This window comes from Mastigoproctus giganteus, chromosome 11, assembly GCF_048544385.1.
Source record: "Mastigoproctus giganteus isolate SK-2022 chromosome 11, ASM4854438v1, whole genome shotgun sequence".
NCBI lineage: Eukaryota > Metazoa > Arthropoda > Arachnida > Uropygi > Thelyphonidae > Mastigoproctus > Mastigoproctus giganteus.
The window spans coordinates 129,075,337-129,101,599 of NC_143585.1; the positions used below are offsets into that span (position 1 = coordinate 129,075,337).

General features: G+C 37.6%; 1 protein-coding gene across 1 annotated transcript in view; it reads left to right on the forward strand.

Annotated features, from left to right (window-relative positions):
- LOC150078425 (putative DENN domain-containing protein 10 B) overlaps positions 1-26,263 on the forward strand; it is a 122,713-nt gene that overhangs the window by 13,398 nt on the left and 83,052 nt on the right. Inside the window, exon 2 of the mRNA XM_090384562.1 lies at positions 22,418-22,623. Within this exon, the coding sequence (XP_090240688.1) occupies positions 22,492-22,623 (132 nt within the window). The 5' untranslated portion in view covers positions 22,418-22,491. The remainder of the gene's footprint in view (positions 1-22,417; positions 22,624-26,263) is intronic.

The window sequence follows — 26,263 nt, forward strand, 5'->3', positions numbered from 1 at the left end:
GGGGAGTACAATGTGTACTTCCCAAACAGAAAGGATAGACAGGATAGGAAGGGAGGAGGTGTTATGCTGTTAATTAAGAAAAACATAAAATCAAAAGAAGTGCATCCAGTTGATATAGATGAACAGTGCACTGTTGAGTCAGTTTGGTGTGACATAAGCACTGCGAAAGCAAAAATAAGAGTAGGAGTGTGTTATAGCCCTAATGACTCGAATGAGTACAGTGAACAGTTGTACAGAGAAATAGAGTGGGCTAGTAAATCGGAATGTCTTATAATGGCGGATTTCAACTTCCCAGATATTGACTGGAACTTGTGGGTTGGGCACTCACACACTAGTCAGATATTTGTGGATTTATTGGATGATTGTTTTCTGCAGCAGCATGTTCGAGAGGCAACCAGAGAAAGTAATACTCTTGATCTGGTTATCAGCAATGATCATTCATGTATTAGGAATTTGCAGATAAAAGAACCACTAGGTGGCAGTGATCACAGTGTACTGACGTGGGATTTACTTAAAGATGTAATTACCATCAGGGGTAAAGGAAAGGGTTTTTGCTTCCGTAAAGGCGAGTACAGTGGTCTCCGACAGTTTTTAAATTCTGTACAGTGGAATCAACTGATGATGTTACCAACAGTAAATTCTAAGTGGGAAGCATTCAAGGAATTAATCTTGGATGCTACTAAAAGTTTCATACCTATTAAGAAATATTGTTCAAGGTTTAGGTCTAAATGGTTGTCAAATGAACTAATGAGACTCGTAACAGAGAAGAAAAATGCATGGGATGCATATAAATTATCAAGCGACTCAGAAGCCTATGGCAGATATAAGCTAGTCTGTAATCAGGTCACAAAGGAGGTTAGGCAGGCGAAGGCAGATTACAAGAAATCCTTGGCAAAAGATGCTAAGAAAAACAGCAAGGATTTCTTTACTTATATAAACTCTAAAAGGAAGGGGATGAATCTGATTGGTCCACTTAACATCGATGGTTCGACTGTTGATGATCCTGCTCAGATAGCAAACAAACTGAATGAGTATTTTGCCTCTACATTCACACGTGAGGAATTATTAAGGTTTGAAAATGGCAGAAGGTTATCAAATTGTAGCAGGATACTTAATGATTTTGTAATAACTGAGAGCAAAGCGGAGGAGAAACTGTTGAAGTTAAACGTAAGAAAAGCACCTCGGGTGGATGGGATCTATCCAGTTATATTAAAGGGGGCTGCAAAGCAACTAAGCAAACCCTTAGCGATAATTATGAGAGCATCCTTGGACTCAGGGGAGGTTCCCACGGACTGGAGATGTGCAAATGTATCCCCAATTCACAAAGGGTGATCGAAGGGTGACACTTGTAATTACAGACCAGTTAGTTTAACTTCTGTTCCGGGTAAAATAATGGAGTCGCAGGTTAAAGATGCATTGCAGGATCATCTAGACAAGACTGCAGCAATAATTCAGACACAGCATGGGTTTGTTAAGGGAAAGTCTTGTCTGACAAATTTGATAGGATATTATGATGTGGTTACAAAGGAACTGGATGCAAAAAATAATTTTGATATCATATATTTGGATTTCAGGAAAGCTTTTGACACTGTTGCGCATGGAAGACTATTGTACAAATTGGAGCAGAATGGTATTAATTTTAAGTTGCTACAATGGATAAAAGGATGGTTAAGTGGGAGAAGACAGAGGGTGGTAATCAATGGGTGCTGCTCTTCTTGGACTAATGTTATTAGTGGAGTCCCACAGGGTGGTGTTCGGTCCACTGTTGTTTTGTATATTTATCAATGATATTGATGAAGGTATATCAGGCTTAGTGTCGAAGTTTGCAGATGATACAAAGGTTGGCAGGGTTGTTAATGACAGTAATGGTAGTGTGCTACTGCAACAGGATCTGGATAATTTGGGCAGATGGGCTAAGAAGTGGCAACTGAAGTTTAACCTTGACAAATGCAAACTATTGCATAAGGGTAGAAGTAACCCCAGAGAAACGTATCAACTGTGTGGTATTACACTTAAGGTGGTAGAAAATGAAAAAGACCTGGGAGTAATTGTGCAGGCAGATATGAAGTTTTCTGAGCAATGCAGACAGGCTATGTCATGGGGTTTTGTCAATGATATATAGGAATTTTGCTAGCAGGGAAAAGGAGGTGATTATCCCTCTGTATAAGGCAATGGTCAGGCCACGCCTTGAGTACTGCATACAGGTCTGGAGGCCTCATTTTAGGAAGGATGTAGATTTACTCGAGCGTGTACAGAGAAGGGCAACAAGATTGGTGAGGGGAATGAAGGGATCCTCTTATCAAGAGAGGCTTAAGTTCTGCAAATTGCAGTGGCTGAGAGACTAGGCACCTGCGCGGTGATCTGATTGAGGTGTATAAGGCCTTGAATGGGTTCAGCACGCTGAATTCTGATGGAATCCTTCCACTTGTTCAGATTACGAACCTAAGGGGGCATAAATTCAAATTAAGAGAAGACAGATGTAGATTAGATGTGCGGAAATTTGTCTTTAGCCAGCGGGTGGTTAATTGCTGGAACAAACTTCCATCTGTCGTTGTGGAAGTTGATAGGTTAAATAAATTTAAGGAGGAACTGGACAGGCATTTGCAGGGAATGGTGTGATTTTTTTTTTTTTTTTTTTGCCTGATGCTGCATAAGCTCATACATTTGCTTTCTTGCATCACATGCCACTACTACTACTATTACACACAGAAATTCAAGTCTAATGTTAAGAAGAATCTTCTTTTATCTTCTCAACCTTCATCCCATGCATGGTACTAAATACTATAGGTTCTAATCAGTGCTGTAGTCATAAAATTAGCAGAAGGTATACTCTATGATGTTTTTAAATGAATGTTGTGAATGTTATAATGTTAAATATTTTAATAATATTTGTTTTTTTCAACTCCTTCAAAAACCAGAAGTATGCGCTATTCACCTAAAAAAATCCAGAGTGTATACGGCGTATACCCTCCACTACAGACATGGTTCTAATACCTTTCCTGTTTGAGGTTTTCTTAAAAAAAAAATAATAATAACACATCCAAAAACATAAAGTTGCTATGCTAAACATAAGTTATTACAATGTATTTCTGTTTTTAAAATCAGAGTTACATAATTGTATATATCATCAGCCAATGCCACTTTAAACTGTTGTGAGTCCTTGTCCACATGTAATGTAGGTAGTTTGAATAAATTCAAGGAAAAGCTAGACAAATGATTTGAGAGGATGGACAGGTGAAGTGGGATATTTTTTTTATTTTTGCTGCCGCTTCATAAGTTAGTTTTCTTGCTTCATTTGGTACTACTAATAATCATGTGTAATTTTTGCAACAGTAAGTTTTAATTTAGGAGGAGGTAGTGATAAGTTTTAAGTCTATATTTTTACTTTACTTTATATATATATTTTTTAATTTGCAGGGTGATTGTCCCCTCCTCCCAAAATATATTGGCTCTGCCATAAAAAATGAGTTTTTTTTTGTTTTTTTTTTTTAAATTTATATTTTAATACAACTTTCAATTTAATGACTAAGGGAAAGGTAATATCCAATATAATTTGAGAAATTTTGTTCATATCAAAATCAAAAAGTATGAGGTTGCCTTATATACAGATCATGTCAGGTTTCTATATGTGGAGAAAAATTTAATAACTTAAAATAATTTTTAATGTTATTGGGAAAAATTTATCTTTTTCTCATTTTTTTTATGGAGTAAGTGCAATGCGTGGATTATTGCATACCTAATTGCCACTAATTTTTGTAACTGTTTTAAGCAACTGTTCAAAATTGTTTTAAAAACAATTTCAGACATTTGCTTAATCATTTAATTTTAAGATAAGTGATAAACAATATTTTTGATTTTATAAAATACATTATATAATATCGGTGTAGACACCATAGTTTACCCATAAATTTAATTACATACGTAGTGTAAAGGCATCGTTTAATTTTATCTCATATTGTGGTTGCCTTCACAACGAGATACCAAGTATTGCACTACTTCGAATAAATAATGCTCCTCTAGTAGAGGAGACTACTGTTATTTATTATCAGTGGGCACCACCACCACCCAGACGGCACTGTTTCGAAGCTAGTTGGCTTCATCATCGGTGGGCAGGCAGGTACCCTGATGGTATAAACAGTAATCACAGTTGCAAAGTCGTTCCACAATATGAGAGATGCCAAATGGTGTACAGAATGATACAGTATTTGAATATTAAATGAATATTCTATTCATATAATATTTTTATATATATTTTTTAATTTGCACAATGACTGTCCCCTCCTCCCAAAATATTCTCATTAATGCATATAATATTCTCAGTGGATACCTTTACACTGTGTATGTGGTTAAATTTATGGGTAAACTATGGTGTATCTACACCAATATTATATAGTTAATTTAAACCAAAATCATATTATGCCTGTGCATTTAACCTTCAAATAAAATACATTAATATAAATATTTCACTTACTTTCTGACCAAAATGTTTTTGGATCAGATAGTTTTGCACTTTGCCCATTTCATTAAGCTAAAATATACAAAATTGGACAGCATTGGCTATATCCCCAAATCACTTTTTCTGATATCAACTTCTGACATAATAATTGGCTTATAATTGAAGTCACCTCGTATATAGGAATCTGCGGTATATATTTATTAAATTTAGTGCAAAATCTGACAGTGTAAATTATGAGTCACTTTCAAATAATCAGGTTTGGAATTACAAACAGCTAAACACAGACAGGCATTGAGATGATTAAAATGGTTAATATGTGTCAGGTATTTAGATTAAAAGACAATTTAATAATGCAATTGGCTAGTGAATATGAGACAAATATGCTAGTGTTTTCAGAACACTTATTAGCAAAGCCAGAAGCTTGCACAAATGCAAAGTGAAGATGATCATGCAGTCTGGTACACAACATATCCAACTATCACGAAGGCTAGTGAATATGAGACAAACATGCCAGTGTTTTCAGAACACTTGTTAGCAAAGCCAGAAGCTTGCACAAATGCAAAGTGAAGATGATCATGCAGTCTGGTACACAACATATCCAACTATCATCAAGGTTCCAAATATTTGGTTCCCTTCTCTGTAAAAATTGTATTGGTCACTTTTACTTTTAAATTATATTAAGCAAAAATTTTCAATTGTTTGAGCACGAAGCTAAAAGTCATTTCAAATTAACAAAATTTTTGCATGAAATTGGTATTTTTTGGTCTCAAAATATTTTAAAAATTTGAATTATGCTGAATTTCAAAATATCAGAGTTCAGATTAACAAAGTTTTATCATATTTGCTATAGTTCCACTTTGAAGAAAATATTATGTGAATGAGTACACAGAGAAACCTCTCTAAAGCAGGCACCATTGGGTCAGAAGAAAGTGCTCGCTTGCACACACTTCCATACGTTTCTTCCAAACACAGAAATATTTCTGGAAGTCATCTTCTGTAAGCCCTTTTAACACTTCAGTCATTTCCTTCATGTCTGCAGGAAACCGAAAATGGATTCTCTTAAGTACAGTTTAGGGAAGAGAAAAAAGTCACAAGGGGCTAGGTCTGATGAGTAAGGTGCATGTTCACGCATAGGAATTTGTTTTTTGGCCAGCAACTGGTGAAGGAAAGGGAAAGTAAAGGAAAGGGTTTTTGCTTCCGTAAAGGGGAGTACAGTGGTCTCAAACAGTTTTTAAATTCTGTACAGTGGGATCAACTGACGATGTTACCAACAGTAAATTCTAAGTGGGAAGCATTCAAGGAATTAATCGTGGAAGCTACTAGACTTTATATACCGATTAAGAAATATCGTTCAAGGCTTAGGCCTAAATGGTTATCAAATGAACTAATGAGACTCGTGACAGAGAAGAAAAATGCATGGGATGCATATAAATTATCAGGTGACGCAGAAGCCTGTGGCAGATATAAGCTAGTCTGTAATCAGGTCACAAAGGAGGTTCGGCAGGCGAAGGCGGATTACGAGAAATCTTTGGCAAAAGATGCTAAGAAAAACAGCAAGGATTTCTTTACTTATATAAACTCTAAAAGGAAGGGGATGAATATGATTGGTCCACTTGACATCGATGGTTCGACTGTTGATGATCCTGCTCAGATAGCAAACAAACTGAATGAGTATTTTGCATCTACATTCACACGTGAGGAATTATTACAGTTTGAAAATGGAAGAAGGTTATCAAATTGTAGCAGTGTGCTTAGTGATTTTGTAATAACTGAGAGCAAAGTGGAGGAGAAATTGTTGAAGTTAAACATAAGAAAGGCACCTGGGGTGGATGGGATCTATCCAGTTATTTTAAAGGAGGCGGCAAAGCAACTAAGCAAACCCTTAGCCATAATTATGAGAGCATCCTTGGACTCAGGGGAGGTTCCCATGGACTGGAGATGTGCAAATGTGTCCCCAATTCACAAAGGTGGATCGAAGGGTGACACGAGTAATTACAGACCAGTTAGTTTAACTTCTGTTCCGGGTAAAATAATGGAGTCACTGGTTAAAGATGCATTGCAGGATCATCTAGACAAGACTGCAGCAATAATTCAAACACAGCATGGGTTTGTTAAGGGAAAGTCTTGTCTGACAAATTTGATTGGTTATTATGATGTGGTCACAAAGGAACTGGATGCGAAAAATAATTTTGATATCATATACTTGGATTTCAGGAAAGCTTTTGACACTGTTGCGCATGGAAGACTACTGTACAAATTGGAGCACAATGGTATTAAGGGTAAGTTGCTACAATGGATAAAAGGATGGTTAAGTGGGAGAAGACAGAGGGTGGTAATCAATGGGTGCTGCTCTTCGTGGACTAATGTTATTAGTGGAGTCCCACAGGGTTCGGTGTTGGGTCCACTGTTGTTTTGTGTATTTATCAATGATATTGATGAAGGTATATCAGGCTTAATGTCGAAGTTTGCAGATGACACAAAGGTTGGCAGGGTTGTTAATGACAGTAATGGCAGTGTGCTACTGCAACAGGATCTAGATAATTTGGGCAGATGGGCTAAGAAGTGGCAACTGAAGTTCAACCTTGACAAATGCAAAGTACTACATATGGGTAGAAGTAACCCCAGAGAAACGTACCAACTGTGTGGTACTACACTTAAGGTGGTAGAAAATGAAAAAGACCTGGGAGTAATTGTGCAGTCAGATATGAAGTTTTCTGAGCAATGCAGACAGGCTGCTAGGGCAGGTCATGGGGTTTTGTCAATGATATATAGGAATTTTGCTAGCAGGGAAAAGGAGGTGATTGTCCCTCTGTATAAGGCAATGGTCAGGCCACGCCTTGAGTATTGCGTACAAGTCTGGAGGCCTCATTTTAGGAAGGATGTAGATTTGCTTGAGCGTGTACAGAGAAGAGCAACACGATTGGTGAGGGGAATGAAGGGATTCTCTTACCAAGAGAGGCTTAAGTTCTGCAAATTGCAGTGGCTGGAGACTAGGCACCTGCGCGGTGATCTGATTGAGGTCTATAAGGCCTTGAATGGGTTGAGCACGCTGAATTCTGATGGGATCCTTCCACTTGTTCAGATTACGAACCTACGGGGACATAAGTTCAAATTAAGAAAGGATAGATGTAGAATAGATGTGCGGAAATTTGCCTTTAGCCAGCGGGTGGTTAATTGCTGGAACAAACTTCCATCTGTCGTTGTGGAAGTTGATAGGTTAAATAAATTTAAGGAGGAACTGGACAGGCATTTGGAGGGAATGGTGTGATGATTTTTTTTTTTTTTTTTTTTTTTTTTTGGCTGATGCTGCATAAGCTCCTACACTTGCTTTCTTGCATCATGTGCCACTACTACTACTACTACTACTAACAGAATTGTGTGTGTTGTATACTCTGGAGCATTGTCTTGATGTTGCATCCAACCATCCTTCCACAATTCAAATCTCCTTCAAATTTTTTCACTCAGCCTTTTTAGAACTTCAGTATAGTATGTTTGATTGACAGTCTAATTTGGTACATTGTATTCAGCCATAATAATTCCTTTACTGTTGAAGAAAACAAGAAGCATGATTTCTTCTTTGATTAGAACAGCCAACTTTCATTGCCAGTAATAACAGTATTCAGAAAGTCTCTATCTTCGGTTTTTTTTTCAAAACATCTTCACCTACTTGGTGTCTTCTCATTATTTTCTTCATTCAAAATTTTTGGCACCATCTTGGCACAGTTTTCTCATGCCAAAACTTTCAGTTGAAATTTGTCTAATTGTTTCTTTGCTCATATTTAGTTCTGATGCAGCCATTCTAATGTTTAAGTGATGATTACCTCTAATAGTGTCCTTACCTGGTCCACATTTTCATCAGTTTTCATGGATACCAGACAGCATGGGTTTTCATCATCTTCCACAATCTCTCTTCCTTCTAAAATTCTTTTATGCTATTCAAACACACAAACTTTTGACTTAGTATCTTCCCCATAAACTTGATATAACTCATAACTTTTAGTTGGTGTTTTCTTTAGTTTTGTTAAAAATTTGAGATTAATTCAATGTTTGATTCTTTTCTCTGTCATTTTTATAGCAAATTGCAAAAACGTGGTAATGAAACCTGTTTCATTGCAAAGGGAAAGAATGTGTTGGAACATGATTGGCAGACAACTAAGGAAAGGATCAAGGTCAATTGCTGTGCCTTTGTCTTGCAGGTGGTGCTTGGTGTGTAGCGGTTGCATGTGCAGTCCTCGTTATTTAATAGCCCCTCCTCATGACAAGAAGCTAAATGATTTTGCTTTAACTGAGAAGAAAGCAGAAGAGAAGTTTTTGAAGCTAATCAAAAAAAGCACCTAGGGTGGATGAATGCTATCCAGTTAAATTAAGGAGGCAGCAAAAGAAGTAAGCAAGCCTTTAGCCATAATTATGAGATTATCTTTAGATTGGTGAGGTGTCTACGCACTGGAGATATGTGAATGTATCTTCAATTCACAAAGTGGATCAAAGAGTGATATGAATAATTACAGACCTGTTAGCTTGACTTCAGAGTCAGGGAAAATTATGCAGTCACTTGTTAAAAAAGTAATCTAGGACCATATAGACAGGGATGCAGTGAAACTGCAGTCACAGCATGGATTTGTTAAGGAGCAATCTTATCTTAACTACTTTTATTGCCTCTTAAGATGTAGTAATAGTTGAACTGGATGTAAAAAATAATTTTGAAATCATTTGTATTTAGACTTTCAGAAAAGTCTTTGAGACTGTTCCACATAAATGATTGCTGTGAAAATTGGAGCAATGTGACATCAGTGACAAGTTATTACTGCTATGGATAAAGGATGGTTGAGTGAGAGAAGACAGAGAGTGGTTATCAATGGGCACTCCTCTTCTCAGACTGCTGTTATTAGTGGAGTTCCTCAGGATTCAGTGCTGTGCCCATTCTTGTTTTCTATATTTATTAATAATATTGCTGAAGGCCAAGCTTATTGCCGAAATTTTCAGATGATACGAAGGTTGTCAGAGTGATTAATAACACTAAACGGTTTATGCTTCTACAACAAGATTTAAAAAAATTAGGCAGTTTGGCTGAGAAGTGGCATTTTAAGCTTAATGTTGACATATGCACAATACTGCATATGGGTAGCAATAAACCCAGAATTTCATTCTCCACACCTTTCATTCTCCATTTCCCTCAATGTGGTACCAAATGTGTGGTACCACATGCTGGTTTTCCCAGCATGGTCTCTGCTTGTACTACACTGATGTAGTGGAGAATGAAAAAGATCTGGGACTGTGTGCAGTCAGACATGATTGCTAGGGAAGCTCATAGTGTTTTGTCAATGATATACAGGAATTTTGCTATGAAAGATACAGAGGTGATTATCCCATTGTACAAGGCAATACTTTGGCCACATATTGAGTACTGCATACAGGTCCTTATGCCTCATTTTAGGAGAGATGTTGTAGGCAGTGGTGGGAATCAAAAATGTTAAAAACTGGTTCTCTATCACTTTACTCTTCCTTTTCAAGGTAAAAAAGAAAAACCAAACGTAGTTTATTAATATTTTATTTTAATAAAATTTTCGGTGTGAAACGGCCTTTAGGGACCAGTTTGGTGAACTCGGGGAAATTCTAGGAATAGGTTCGTGCGAACCAGCTGAATCCCAACACTGGATGTAGGTCTGTTGGAAATGGTTGCAGAGAGTAACAATGAGATTGTTGAGTGAAACAAAAGGGTGCTCTTATGGAAAGACTTCATCTGAATATTGCTGTATCTGGAGATCAGGCATCTACAAGGAGATGTGAGAGAGAGAGAGAGAGAGAGAGAGAGAGAGAGAGAGAGAGAGAGAGAGAGAGAGAGAGAGAGAATCTTTAATGCCCTTCACGGCCAAAAAGCCAGGGGTTAATTTAAAATTTTGAATGGATTGAGTAAGCTTAATCGTGATAGCATCCTTCCTCTTGCTCAGACTACACATAATATGTGGCATAAATTCAAATTGTGGAAGGATGGATGTGCAGAAATTTGCCCTGAGCCAGCGTAGTTGATTGTCATGGGTTAGTATTAAATTTGAAAAAAAAGTCATGGGTTAGGATTAAATTTGAAGGTGCTTGCAGTTATGCCCAAATAATGAGAACCTTGTCAATCGGTTTGGCTTTGGAGAGACTTTGCAAGGCTCACGGAGTAGAATTTTTCCCAGCATGGTCTATGCTTGTTGACGGAAGAGACTGTTTTTATAGGAATGGGATACACTTAAATAGAAGGGGTGCAGGAATATTTGCTTTGCTATCAAGGCATTGTCAGGTCGGTTGGAAAACTGCTAGCCTGTGGAGATACACCAACTAATAGATTAATAGCAGCAGCATAGAAAGCAATGTGTTGGAAGTAGTAGTAGTATTGGCATGTGATGCAAGAAAGCAAGTGTATGAGCTTATGCTGCATCAGCCAAAAAAAAAAAAAAAAAAAAAAAATTACAAAACAATTCCCTCCAAATGTCCATCCAGCACCTCCTTAAATTTATTCAACCTATCAACCTTCACAATGACAGATGGAAGCTTGTTCCAGCAATTAACCACCCACTGGCTAAAGGCAAATTTCTGCACATCTATTCTATGTCTGTCTTTCCTCGATTTGAATTTATGCCCCCTTAGGTTCGTAATCTGAACAAGTGTAAGAATCCCATCAGAATTCAGCGTGCTGAACCCATTCAAGGCCTTATACACCTCAATCAGATCACCTCGTAGGTGTCTAGTCTCCAGCCGCTGCAATTTGCAGAACTTAAGCCTCTCTTGGTAAGAGGATCCCTTCATTCCCCTCACCAATCTTGTTGCCCTTCTCTGTACATGCTCAAGCAAATCTACATCCTTCCTAAAATGAGGCCTCCAGAACTGTATGCAGTACTCAAGGCGTGGCCTGACCATTGCCTTATACAAAGGGACAATCACCTCCTTTTTCCTGGTAGCAAAATTCCTGTATATCATTGACAAAATCCCATGACCTGCCCTGGCAGCCTGTCTGCATTGCTCAGAAAACTTCATATCTAACTGCACAATTACTCCCAGGTCTTTTTCATTTTCTACCACCTTAAAATGTAGTACCACACAGTTGGTATGTTTCTCTGGGACTACTTCTACCCATATGCAGTACTTTGCATTTGTCAATGTTAAACTTCAGTTGCCACTTCTCAGCCCATCTGCCCAAATTTTCTAGATCCTGTTGCAGTAGCACACTACCATTACTGTCATTAACACCCTGCCAACCTTTGTATCATCTGCAAACTTCGACACTAAGCCTGATATACCTTCATCAATATCATTGATAAATATGCAAAACAACAGTGGACCCAACACTGAACCCTGTGAGATTCACTAATAACATTAATCCACACAGAGCACCACCCATTGATTACCACCCTCTGTCTTCTCCCACTCAACTATCCTTTTATCCATTGTAGCAACTTACCCTTAATACCATTCTGCTCCAGTTTGTACAGTAGTCTACCATGCGCAACGGTGTCAAAAGCTTTCCTGAAATCCAAGTATATGATATCAAAATTATTTTTTGCATCCAGTTCCTTTGTGACCACATCATAGTACCCAATCAAATTTGTCAGACAAGACTTACCCTTAACAAATCCATGCTGTGTCTGAATTATTGCTGCAGTCTTGTCTAGATGATCCTGCAGTGCATCTTTAACCAGTGACTCCATTATTTTACCCAGAACAGAAGTTAAACTAACTGGTCTGTAATTACTTGTGTCACTCTTCGATCCCCCTTTGTGAATTGGGGATACATTTGCACATCTCCAGTCCATGGAGACCTCCCCTGAGTCCAAGGATGCTCTCATAATTATGGATAAGGGTTTGCTTACTTCCTCTGCTGTGTCCTCTAATATAACTGGATAGATCCCATCCACCCCAGGTGCCTGTTTAACTTTGACAATTTCTCCTCCACTTTGCTCTCAGTTATTACAAAATCATTAAGCATCCTGCTACAATTTGATAACCTTCTGGCATTTTTAAACTTTAATAATTCCTTATGCGTGAATGTAGATTCAGAATACTCATTCGGTTTGTTTGCTATCTGAGCAGGAACATCAACAGTCGAACCATCAATATCAAGTGGACCAGATTCATCCCCTTCCTTTTAAAGTTTATATAAGTAAAGAAATCCTTGCTGTTTTTCGTAGCATCCTTTGCAAAAGATTTCTCGTAATCTTCCTTCGTCTGCCTGACCTCCCTTGTGACTTGATTACAGACTAGCTTATATCTGCCATAGGCTTCTGAGTCGCTTGATAATTTATATGCATGCCATGCATTTTTCTTCTGTGCCATGAGTCTAATTAGTTCATTTGACAACCATTTAGGCCTAAACCTTGAACAATATTTCTTAATAGGTATGAAACTTTTAGTAGCTTCCACGATTAATTCCTTGAATTCTTCCCAATTAGAATTTGCTGTTGGTAACATCATCAGTAGATCCCACTGTACAGAATTTAAAAACTGTCTGAGACCACTGTAGTCACCTTTATGGAAGCAAAAACCCTTTCATTTACCCCTGATGGTAATTATATCTTTAAGTAAATACCACATCAGTACACTGTGATCACTGCCACCTAGTGGTTCCTTTATCTGCAAATTCTTAATACACGAATGATCACTGCTGATAACCAGCTCAAGAGGATTACCCTCTCTGGTTGCCTCTCAAACATGCTGCTGCAGAAAACAATCATCCAATAAATGCACAAAAGTCTTACTAGTGTGCGAGTGACCAAACTACAAGTTCCAGTTAAAATCTGGGAAGTTAAAATCCCCCATTATAAGACATTTTGATTTACTAAACTGAATGAGTATTTTGCATCTACATTCGCACATGAGGAGTTATTAAGGTTTGAAGATGGCAGAAGGTTATCAAATTGTAGCAGGGTGCTTAATGATTTTGTAATAACTGAGAGCGAAGTGGAGGAGAAATTGTTAAAGTTAAACATAAGAAAGGCACCTGGAGTGGATGGAATCTATCCAGTTATATTAAAGGGGGTGGCAAGGCAACTAAGCAAACCCTTAGCCATAATTATGAGAGCATCCTTTGACTCAGGGGAGGTCCCCCATGGACTGGAGATGTGCAAATGTATCCCCAAATCACAAAGGGGGATCGAAGAGTGACATGAGTAATTACAGACCAGTTAGTTTAACTTCTGTTCCGGGTAAAATAATGGAGTCACTGGTTAAAGATGCATTGCAGGATCATCTAGACAAGACTGCAGCAATAATTTAGACACAGCATGGGTTTGTTAAGGGAAAGGCTTGTCTGACAAATTTGGTAGGATATTATGATGTGGTTACAAAGGAACTGGATGCAAAAAATAATTTTGATATCATATATTTGGATTTCAGGAAAGCTTTTGACACTGTTGCGCATGGAAGACTATTGTACAAATTGGAGCAGAATGGTATTAAGGGTAAGTTGCTACAATGGATAAAAGGATGGTTGAGTGGGAGAAGACAGAGGGTGGTAATCAATGGGTGGTGCACTTTGTTGAGTAATGTTATTAGTGGAGTCACACAGGGTTCGGTGTTGGGTCCTCTGTTGTTTTGTATATTTATCAATGATATTGATGAAGGTATATCAGGCTTAGTGTCGAAGTTTGCAGATGATACAAAGGTTGGCAGGGTTGTTAATGACAGTAATGGCAGTGTGCTACTGCAACAGGATCTAGATAATTTGGGCAGATGGGCTAAGAAGTGGCAACTGAAGTTTAACCTTGACAAATGCAAAGTTTTGCATATGGGTAGAAGTAACCCAGAGAAACATACCAACTGTGTGATACTACACTTAAGGTGGTAGAAAATGAAAAAGACCTGGGAGTAATTGTGCAGTTAGATATGAAGTTTTCTGAGCAATGCAGACAGGCTGCCAGGGCAGGTCATGGGATTTTGTCAATGATATATAGGAATTTTGCTAGCAGGGAAAAGGAGGTGATTGTCCCTCTGTATAAGGCAATGGTCAGGCCACACCTTGAGTACTGCGTTTAGGTCTGGAGGCCTCATTTTAGGAAGGATGTAGATTTGCTTGAGCATGTACAGAGAAGGGCAACAAGATTGGTGAGGGGAATGAAGGGATCCTCTTACCAAGAGAGGCTTAAGTTCTGCAAATTGCAGTGGCTGGAAACTAGGCACCTGCACGGTGATCTGATTGAGGTGTATAAGGCCTTGAATGGATTGAGCACGCTGAATTCTGATGGGATCCTTCCACTTGTTCAGATTACGATCCTTTGTGTGGAAATTTGCCTTTAGCCAGCGGGTGGTTAATTGCTGGAACAAACTTCCATCTGTCGTTGTGGAAGTTGAAAGGTTAAATAAATTTAAGGAGGAACTGGACAGGAAATTTGAGGGAATGGTGTGATTTTTTTTTTTTTTTTTTTTGGCTGATGCTGCATAAGCTCATACACTTGCTTTCTTGCATCACATACCGCTACTACTACTACTACTAGCCCACTCTATTTCTCTGTACAATTGTTCATTGTACTCATTCGAGTTATTGAGCCTATAAAAACTCCTACTGTTATTTTTGCTTTTGCAGTGCTTATGTCACACCAAACTGACTCGGCATAGTGTGTTTTGTGAAAGGTGCCACATGTGGTTTCTCACATCTGCACCATGGTACTTTGTGAAGAAGTACAGAATCTCTGTAAAAGCCAGTAATGTGTAATGTCTGGTTTCTGTCAGAGTAGTGTTTTGTTTTGTTGTTGTGTCTCTGGCTGCTTGGCTGCAGGGCTCCTAGTGGGACCCCACATTGCCTGCCACCACTACTGGAAGGTGAGCCAGACTGCCCAATATACTCTGGCACTAGCAGTTAATATTCAGACATGAAGTTTCTGAATGAACATGCAGTGCAGACAGGTTTTGAGGGGAGTTCATGGAGTGTTGTCAATAATATACAGGAATTTTGGCAGCAGGGATAAGGAAGTGATTATTCTGCTGTATAAGGCAGTAGTTAGGCCACTTAAATATTGGATAAAGGTTTGAAAGCCTTATTTTAGGAAAGATGTAGATCTGTTGGAAATGGGTGCGAAAAAGAGCAAGTGTAAAGTGTGTTAGTTGTCTGACGGCACCAGGGGTTCCCCCATCTCCGCGTTGTGTACTCTGTTTGTATGACACACAACTCTGTGGAGGCCAGAGATTTAAAAAGTGTGGGGAGTGGTTTGTTGTGTAGTGTTATGTTCTGTTGTTTCTCTGACCATTTAGCCATTGGGTCCCTATTGGGACCTACTATTGCCCACACTTTGCCATGTAGAAGCAGGTCAGGCACCCAGTAGATTATTTAAGTACTCTGGCAGGTCCTGCCACCTATTTTCCGAGGATTTCAGTGGTAAGACATATATATAAAAAAAAAGGTATGTGAACACTAGAATTTGGAAAGGCTGAAAGAGGTTTACAAGAAAGCAGTTGAATTTTTTGATGCTGATTAGAATTGGTAGCATTGTTGGGGGTATGTACTCAGTCGGTTTAGTTAGAGTGGGAGGGGAAGACTGGAGACTGGGGGGAAACAGGTAGAAGGATGGGGACGATAAAGTAGGCATTCCCAAAGAGGTCAGTGGGGACGAGCCCCACCAGGTGAAGTATGGGGGAGACGGGGAGGGGAGGAGACAGGGACCCTTCTCCTCCCTCCCCTGCCCGGGGATAGGGTTTTAAAGGGAAGCGAGTTAGAGTAACCAGTTCAGTTTGCCAAAAATGGCAGCAAAGCTACAGTATGTCCTCATCAGTGACGGTTGTCAGGTCCATGTCTTGTCGAATCTGGTAGGAAGGTCGAACTGCCCATCCGGCTCTGGCTATGGGATATGTTAGCTGTCAGTGGGAAACCCACCAGGCGGGGAGGGGGAGACACATTTACTTCATTCATAATATGCATTCTCGCTCTACTTGTATTCTATTTTTATACTTTTTTTTTCTTATAGTTTATAATATATATATATTTTTTTCCTGTTATATACAGGGTGTTTCAAAAGTGAAGATCAATAATTTAAAAGTGAACTGTACAGACTACAATATGCAAAAAAAGCCTAGTAAACATGGGTCCTTAAGTGAATCGTTTTCGAGATGTTGCACATTTCTAGTTGGGATCCACCACTGACTTGTTTGTTTGGGCTAGGTTATGCTCATTCTCTCCGTTTCCCCTCTCTCAGTGCTTGACTTGTTAAAGGATAGTCAACATGGAAAGAGGTTACATCAGTGAAGAGTATATGGACATGCACTTCGTGTATGGTACAGCCAACGGCAGTGCACTTGAGGCTGAACGTTTGTACCAAGAAGTATTTCCCCGCCGAAGGCAGCCCAACAGGTGCACAGTCATCAGGGTACATCAACACCTTAGAGAACATGGGCACTTCGCACATGAAGTACGAGCGGGTGTGCCCAGAAGAATAACACCTGATGTTGAGGAAAGGGTGTTAGAAAGAACATCCTGTAACATGTAACATCTGTAAAATCCTGTGGTGTTGAAACCAAAAATTAAAAATGTGCTCCCATAGTCAGTGGTGGACTTAACAGAAAATGTGCATTATCTCGAAAACGCTTCATTTGCGGCTTGATGTTCATTGGGACTTTTTTGGCTTATTTTAGTTTGTACTTTTCACCTTTAAATTATTGACCATCATTTTTTAAACACCATGTATTTATATATATATATGTATATATATATTTTTTCACTCACTCATTCATCTCTTTCCCACACACCAGGAGGAGGATACAGTGGTGTGTAATGTAATTTAAAAACTAATGCTTAATAACTAAGCTAAATAAGAAAGAATATAAAAGTTTAAAATTAGGGTTAGTGTGAACTTAACTTTTAACATTTATGGTTTGTGTTCTTTTTCTCACACACTTACTCTCTCATTCATTCTTCTGGCTTTCATTTCATGTGTTCGACCCTTGCTTTCTGCACTGCACTCTCTGCACTCAACTTACTATTATTCTTCAGTTGTGGTGCAGGCCAGGGGAGAATGCAGTCATAGTGTTGTTAGTAAATGTTTGTTAGTATATATAAAGTAGTGCAAGTTATTATTAACTTTGTATTCTTCCAGCCAATTACATTTGCTCTTCCACTCATTCCCATTCACCATAACACTCATTCACTCTCTTTCCCTCCTGCTGGATCCGTCTTTCTTTCACCAATACTGACATTTATTCCCTTTTACCATAATTCCTAATTCACTCTTTCATTCAGTGACCAGCCTGTTCATTCTACATTGCATTTCCTTGTTACCAGCTTACTGATATTTTTCAGCTAATCTGCTTCCCTGGCTGCCTGTACATCTCCCTCCCCCACATGGTTACTTATTTGGTGTGGGGCCTCAGGTTCCTACACATGACAGGGTAGTCCTAGGGGGTACCCAGGTCAATCTGGTTTTGTCATGTCAGGGTGCAGAATATTGCTGTCCTGACAGTTATTAGGTCATATTTTAGACGGCAATTTTGACTATTGATTATTATTTAATTGCTGGGGAACCGAATTGCATTCTTTGGATAGTTCTGAGCATTTCAAGTACTTTCTATATGAAGGTTGTAAAGGCTTTGTAATTTTCCTCTTCTATAATGAATAGATGTTCTTCTCTCCTTGGAAGGGGGCCAATCTGTGCTATTAGCTGTGTTCTGGGGATGTCATAAATTATACATTCATGTAGAATGTGTGCCCAGTCTTCACTGTCACCACAGGTGCAATTTGGGTCATCGGTCAACTCCTTAGGGCTGACTGATGCGAAGAAAAGCATTGAGATTAGTGTGGGGATCAAAAGGCTCTTGTGGAAAGCTTTAGTTCTGATTATTGCAGCATCTGGAAACTACGTACTTGTGAGTAGATCTGATTGAGGTGTTTAAGGCTTTGAATGGATTGAGTAAGGATATTCATTACTCATGGCATTCTTCCTATTGCTCAGACTACACACACATGAAGGGGCATAAATTCAAATTGAGGAGGAATGGTTGCAGGACATTTGTGCAGAAGTGTGCTTTAAGCTAGCAGATTTTTGATTATTGGAACAAACTGGCATCTGGCATTGCAAAAGTGGGTAGTTTGAATAAATTTAAGGTGGAACCAATGAATTATTAGAGGGTTAGGTAATGTGGTAAGTGGTTTTTCTTTAGATTGTTGCTGTATACACTTGCTTTCTTGCATTATTTGCCACTGTTAATAGTAATACTGTGAGGGTGGTTCAATAAAAATCACCCTCACCTACTTCCACATATCGCAGAGTAATGATATTTTGTGTGTAGCATCATACATGTCTCTGTACTAAAAGTGTAAAATTTCAGCCCCGTGTCTTAATTTGTTTCTCTCTTACAGAGCTGAACATGTGATGAAGTACCATCATGGACAAAATTGAAGCCAGATCTGTAATAAGGTATCTGTTCTTGAAGGGGAAATCTCCTAAAGAAATCCATGAGAAGATGACTGCTGTATATAAGGATGAAGCCCCATCCTATGGCATTGTGAAGCACTGGCATAGACAGTTTAGGTGTGTTTGGACATCAGTAGAATTTGAGCCCATTCCAGGTCATCCCCATTCAGCTGTTGATGAAAGCACGATCAGAAAAGTGTAGTCAATAATCATGGAAGATCACTGGATATCTGTGTGTGAATTGTCCCATGAGGTGAAGATTAGTGTGGGCTCTGTTGAAACAGTCCTTCATGACCAACTCCATTTAGGGATATTGAGTACAAGATGGATTCCCCGATTATTGACTGATTTCCAGAAAGCTGATTGACAACAGAAATCACAAGAGTTGTTAGCCGTGTGCCAAAAAATGAGGAAGACTTTTTCTCTCGTATAATCACTCAGGATGAAAGTTGGATACACCATTTCGACCCTGAAAGTAAAAAGCAGTCCATGGAATGGCGACATCATGGTCCCCCCCCCAAAAAGGCAAGGGTCCAAGCGTCAGCAGGAAAGGTCTTGCTGACAGTGTTTTGGGATGAATTAGCATTTGCATTAGCATTAGTAGAGGCATATGATGCAAGAAAGCAAACTTATGCAGCATCAGCCAAAAAAAAAAAAAAAAACTTCCACTTCACCCCTCCGTTTGTTTGAAATACCTGTCCAGCTGAGCCTTAAATTTATTTAGGCTATCAACTTCCACAACAAGGGATGGAAGTCTGTTCCACCAACCAACTACCTGCTGGCTAAAGGCAAATTTCCACACATCTATCCTACATCTGTCTTTCCTCAATTTGAATTTATGCCCTCTCAGGTGATTATTCTGAGCAAGAGGAAGAATCCCATCAGCATTGAGCATGGTCAAACCATTCAAGGCTTTATACATCTCTATCAGATCACCTCGGCGGTGCCTAGTCTCCAGACACTGTAATTTGCAAAACTTAAGCCTTTCTTCGTAAGAGCAACCCTTTGTTCCATTCACTAATCTTGTTGCCCTTCTCTGTACTCGTTCCAGCAGCTCTACATCCTTCTTGAAATGAGGCCTCCAGACCAGTATACAGTACTCAAGGTGTGGCCTGACCATTGCCTTATACAAGGGAATAATCACTTCCTTATAATGAGAAAGGCGTAATAATGACTGATTACCTGCCGAAAGGTAGAACAATTACAGGTGCCTATTAAGCCAACTTACTCACAAAATTATGGGAGAAAATCAAAACATGTAGGTGTGGCATGCTGTCCAAAGGTGTGAGAATGCTTCAAAACAATGCCCCAGTTCACACTTCTGAAATTGCAACAACACAAGCGGCCACTTGTGGATATGAAATACTGCCCCATCCAGCCTACTCACCCGATCTTGCACCATTGGACTTTTTCTTGTTTCCTTCGCTCAAATCATTTCTTTGGGGGACCCACTTCCCTGACGACAAGACGCTCATTTCTGCAACAGAGTCATGGTTTGAAGACCGAACTCACCACTTCTACAAAAATGGTATCCGTAGCCTCATCCATTGGGGAAAATGTGTAAATCTGCATGGTGGCTATGTAAAGAAGGACCAAAACCTGTGACAAGAATCAACAGGCTAGCACCTCTGCAGCTAGGCGATTCTTTATTGAACCACCCTCGTAAAATGCTAATAGTGATAAAGCATAATAATAATTCCGTATTTCAGCTAATAATAATTATACTCAATTGATACCATTTGGTTTATGTTTCAGATAACATTAAGTTGTCTGAACCATAAACCAAGTAAGCGTGGGAAAATATCACTGGCCTGCCATACTCTCTTTGTGAAAAATGAAATTTAACTCATTGTTGGTCACTTGGGAGATACTGTTTTGTACCCCCTTGTTTTCTTTTTCTTTTGTGGTTACGTATATTTAACTCACACTTCAGTTCATGAGTAAATTGCAGCATCTTCTAATGTAATTTTTTCTATGGTTTCTCATTTAGCTCCTCATTGTTTGCTTGATATCTGACAGATGCTGTTTTTTAAACATTTCTGTTTCTCTATTTTAAAATTTGGAAATTAAGTCATAGTGAATAAAATTTGAATAGCAATAAAGTATTTCCTACTTTTATTTTTGTGTACCGGAGTGGAAAGAGGTTAACTATTTATCAAGATGTAATAGATGTCACATGCTGAAATTTTTTTTTTTTTTTTTAATTTCTTTTTTCTTTCAAGGTTGGCTTACCAGATGAAAAGATGGAAATTGGGGCAGTAGGGGTTATAATAAAAGATAGAGAAATGAAATGAATATAGCACAAGAAATGTTAAACAGTTAATCAAAATTATGTATATCAAAGTTAATAAAATGGCATTTTCAAATCAGTAGTAAAACTAAAAACTTAATTTTTATGATTAAAAAAAAATGGTGTCTGAAAGATGCCATACAATCAGCTGTGTTCCATTTAGGGATGCAACTGGCAGTGGGTTAAAAATAGAAGAGATAATTATTAAGTCGGATGAAAATGAACCACAAAGCAATATGATTTCACACACAATGAAATAATATCATGTACAAATGTAGAGTTGGTGTGATTACTGGAATTTAAACAGATGTTCTGTATTATCCTGCTGTGATTGTGATTTGTAAATACAGTTGAGCTTCCCAAATCTGTCATCCTGTTATCCGACACCCACTTGATTATTGAGTATTTTTAGGAAAATGAATGAATTTGACAAATCACTTGAGAATCGGCAGATTTAATTTTCAGGTTGGCCATTCGCCCAGCATCATCTCAAAGCTGATGCTGATTTTGTGCAGGGTGGAGATTTCCACCCTAAAGACAAAAAAAAATTTTCCTGTTTTCCAACCGTGGGGAAATTTATTAAAAAGTCATGAGATTATATATTACTGTTCGTGAACAAGATTAGTGATTCACTGATAATTTATGTTTGCGTACTCAAAGTTTTTTAATCACAATATTCACAGATAAAAGCATTAGTCTGGCATAACATATTTACTCTCATTAAATTAATTTCTTGATTTGGAAACAACATTTATCAGATGATTGGTCATTCAAAATGCAAACAGATATGTTTAGTCTCTAGAGCAAAGTTTCCGGCATCCCCTTGCCCCATACGTCTCCTTCAACCCATGCATGGTACTAAGTACTATAGGTTTTGATACCTTTCGTGTTTGGGGGTTTCATAAAAAAAAAAAAAAAAAAAAAAAATTATTTTCTATTGTCAAAAAGGTAATTGTTAAAAAAACTCAGCAGTTTTATTGCACTGTACAAAATAGTACTTTTCCATGTATTGTACTTTACTCTTCTGTTTATTGTAGGATGCAGTATTTTTAGTAGTATTTTTTATAATTTTAACATGACTATCCAAATCTGTCAATTTCAAGATGGCAATAGTCAAGGCTAAGCTGCTCAATTTGGGAGTTACAGTTTTATGTAGCTCTACCATATTGGATATAACACTTTCAGCATGGTGCAGTTGTAGGTATTTCTACCTGTAGTTAGTTAATTTCAGGGAGTTAAATACTGTAAATATTTATTTGTGATGTCAAGTTAGGTGAATGCAGTTTTCTTTTTTTACAGAGAGAGATACTAATAATGATATCTTGTGGACTTGGTCATATCCTTCAATCACACAAAAACAGAGAGTTCAGTTAATGAAAAAATGTGGTTTGGAGAACGGTTTGGGATCTGGAAATCATCCTGTTTCTTTTCGATATTGCCATCATCATCAGTCATGGTTTTATCTACATCTGGTTGAAGTTTTTGATTCAGACAAATTACCCAAGGTAAGTTAACATCTAAGATACCCTATTAAAAATTAAATATTATTAAATACAAGTAACTCTCGATTTACGAACGAGTTCCGTTCCAAAACGTTCGTTATGTATATCTTGCATTCCTGAGCTTTTACGATACGTATTGTGTATGTTAGCAGCGATTTTAAAGCATTAAAACCATGTACTAAACATCGAATGGTCTATACCATGGGTGGCCAAAAAGTCGATCATGGCTTTAATTTCGGTTAATCACGTCACAATGAATTTTAAATATATATAAAAAATAGATTAGTCAAAATCTAAATGTTATTATTATTATGCGCCCCACTGCATATGCTTCTTACAAATCCGTTGAACCACGTGACTACTCTTGTCACTGTGCAGCCGCTAGGCTTGTCTAGTAAAAATGAACGCAGTTACATTGTGGAGAGCAGTGTATGTGTCGAATTCTTATTTAGCTTACTTAATATTAATAACTGGACAGTTCTTATACGTTAATTTAATACCTTTTGATTTAAAATGAATACTACGAAAAAGAGTAAAATGTATCATTTTCATCAAGAGTGGGAACTAGAATACTTTTTTGTAATGATAAAAGAAAAATGTTGTTGTTTGATTTGCAATGCTTAAAAGTGCTCTTCAAAATCTACAGTTTTCTCGAAATACTGTAATGCAATGCATCGAAAAAATTAGTAAAAATGTGAGCGAACAATTGTGTTGTGTGCTCAATTGGCTAATTGTGTGTCCTTTTTTTTTACAACTAGATGAATCTACAGATGTCAGTGATACAGCTCAATTGCTCGTTTTTATTCGTATGGTTTTCAATGATTCTGTCACTAGAGAAGAACTGCTGGATATGGTTCCATTAAAAGAAAGAACCAGAGGTCTTGATATATTTAACGCATTCAAAAATTTTATTGAAAAAATTAAATTACCACTATTTAAGCTCATGTCAATAACAACAGATGGAGCTAAAGCAGTGACGGGGCATCTTAACGGATTCATTGCATTGTGCCAGAAGGATGACGAATTTCCAGGTTTTTTGAGTTACCACTGTATCATCCACCAAGTGTTAGTCAGAAAAAGATTAAATACTAAAAATGTTATGGTCATAGCTTTCGAAATCGCGAATTCCATCAGAGGCCAATCTCTTCAAAGGAGACATTTTAAAATGCAACTCAATGAAAATGAACCAGATGTGATATTATACACAGATGTGAGGTGGCTGAGTCGGAGTAAGTTTCTACAGAGATTTTGAAATTTGCTGAATGAAATAAAAAAAAAAATTGTTGATCAAAGGGGAGATGATTATCAGCAGCTGCAAAGTACAGAGTGGTTGTGTTATTTGGCTTTTTTGTCAGATTTTACTAGAAAATTAAAGGGTCTGAATTTGGAAAAAATAAAAATGTGAGTGACATGATTAGTAGTATTTATGCATATAAATATCAGTTTTTGGCAGTGGCTAAGGATCTCAAAGGAAAAAAATTCTAACATTTTGCAAGTATGCAAGATCATTTGCAAAAATATTATTTATTATTATTATTATTAGCCATATAGTGCAAGGAAGCCTGAGGTTTATGCCAAAAACCAGCCAAAAAAAATTTCTGAGTTACCCTGAGATAGAGAGAGAAATAGAAGGAAATCACCAAGGAAGAGAAGAATGATGATATCCAGCTCAGGACCCTGGGTGTGCCAAGCAAATACTTACCTGATGTGTGAAATCCTGTGTTTGAATTTAATAGTGAGAAATATGTTTCTGAAATTGAGAAAGTTGTGGATGATTTTGAAACCAGATTCAGTGATTTTAAAACAATTGAAGACATTGTTCAATACATTTTTATCCATTTAATGTCGACTTAGATATGAAACAAATTGCAGAAAAAATCGCTGAGATTTTTCACATGGAGAAAATATTGCTTGAACTTGAAATTATTACATTGCGAAACAATATCTTCCTAAAAGCCAGATCGTCAGAAAAAGACTTTTGGAAATATGTTTCCTGAGAGAAGTACCCAAATGTAAAAAAATGCAGTGAACTTTTAAATTCCTGTTTTGGTTCTGCATATCTATGTGAATTGGCTTTTTCGTATTTGAAAAAAACAAAGACGAAGAATCGCTGTACTCTTACGAATTTGCATACAGAAAATTCTTTGCTGTTGGCCTTATCGCAGTATATCCCCGATTTTTAAAGCTTGGCAGATGAAACGAAGACACAAACTTCACATAAATTAAAAATTTAAATATATGTTAATTTAAAATAAAAATTAGTATTAGTATTAGTATTAGTATTAGTATTAGTAACGGCCGTATGGTGCAAGAAAGCCTATGGCTTATGCTGCACCAGCCAAAAAAAAAAAAAAAAAAATCCGAACAAAACAATGATAAAAACAAAAATTAAATAAATAAATAATAATAATTAATAAATTCTAAATTGTATTTAATTTTAAAATTTAAAAACAACAATTTTCAACATGTGTTGATTAACTCTTTTAACTCTTGCAATGAAATTCTTGAGATGGTAGATTGCGGCACATTTTGAATAAAAAATGTAGATCGCATCACAAATAAAGTTGGCCACCACTGGTTTATACAGCACATTTTATTATAATGTATGCATGTATGCATTAGTTGAATACATATATATTCAACTAATGCATACTTATATATTATACACCTCATAATACATACTCATACCCATACACCTCAGGCTAGCAGTTAGAAACCACTATGTTGTTAAAAATTTCATCCAAGAATTCTAGAACAACTCCTGAAGTATTCAGTGTTTGCCAACTAAATCTCTAAACCTTTCTCTACAGAGTGCTGATGTAGTTATATATATATATATATAACGGTTGAAAGTAATTGAAATGGAGGTGAATAAAGTAGTGCTTGGGCAGTCTGGGATTGCAAGCCCGTACCACAGATGGCCCCTGAACAGATGACTGGACAATTGCCTCATATCTTTAAGACAATAGTGGCAATGTTAAAGAAGTCAAAATAAGATAAAGAATGAGATAAAAAATAAAAATTATAAGAATACACAAGAACTATGAGACGAGACACACACACACATATATTATGTGTGTGTGTGTGTGTCTCGTCTTGTATATGTTATAATGTATGCATTATAACATATACAAATTTCAGGAGACCCTAGCTGCACTAGGGTCTCCTGAAATTTGAGTTAGCGCTGTGAAAATCGGTGAGTATGTCATTTAGGGTATGGGGAACGATTTGTAGAATAAAAAAAATTTGTTCAAATTTCTGCCACCATAGGGAAAACGGCGCTGCACATATGTAAAATTTGTCATTTACTTCAAGACACGGTGCTTATGCAAATGACATCCTGTTAGATAAAAGCAGAAAGGCCAATGCCACCGTCAGTAACCATTATGGTTCTTACAAATAAGGAATGTGCTCTTATAGTAAAACTGTTCTACCAGAATAATAGTAATGCTATTCACACAGGGCTGCTAATGCAGCACTATGTGAATATCAGAAACTTAAAAATTTTCGTAAAGGACCTTTGACGTCAGTGGGACTTCAAAAACTAATAAAGAAATTTGAAGCAACCAACCGGGGGGGGGGGGGATGTAATTCCAAGCAAGGGACAACCATGTATTGGAACAGAGGTAGTGGATGAAGTGGT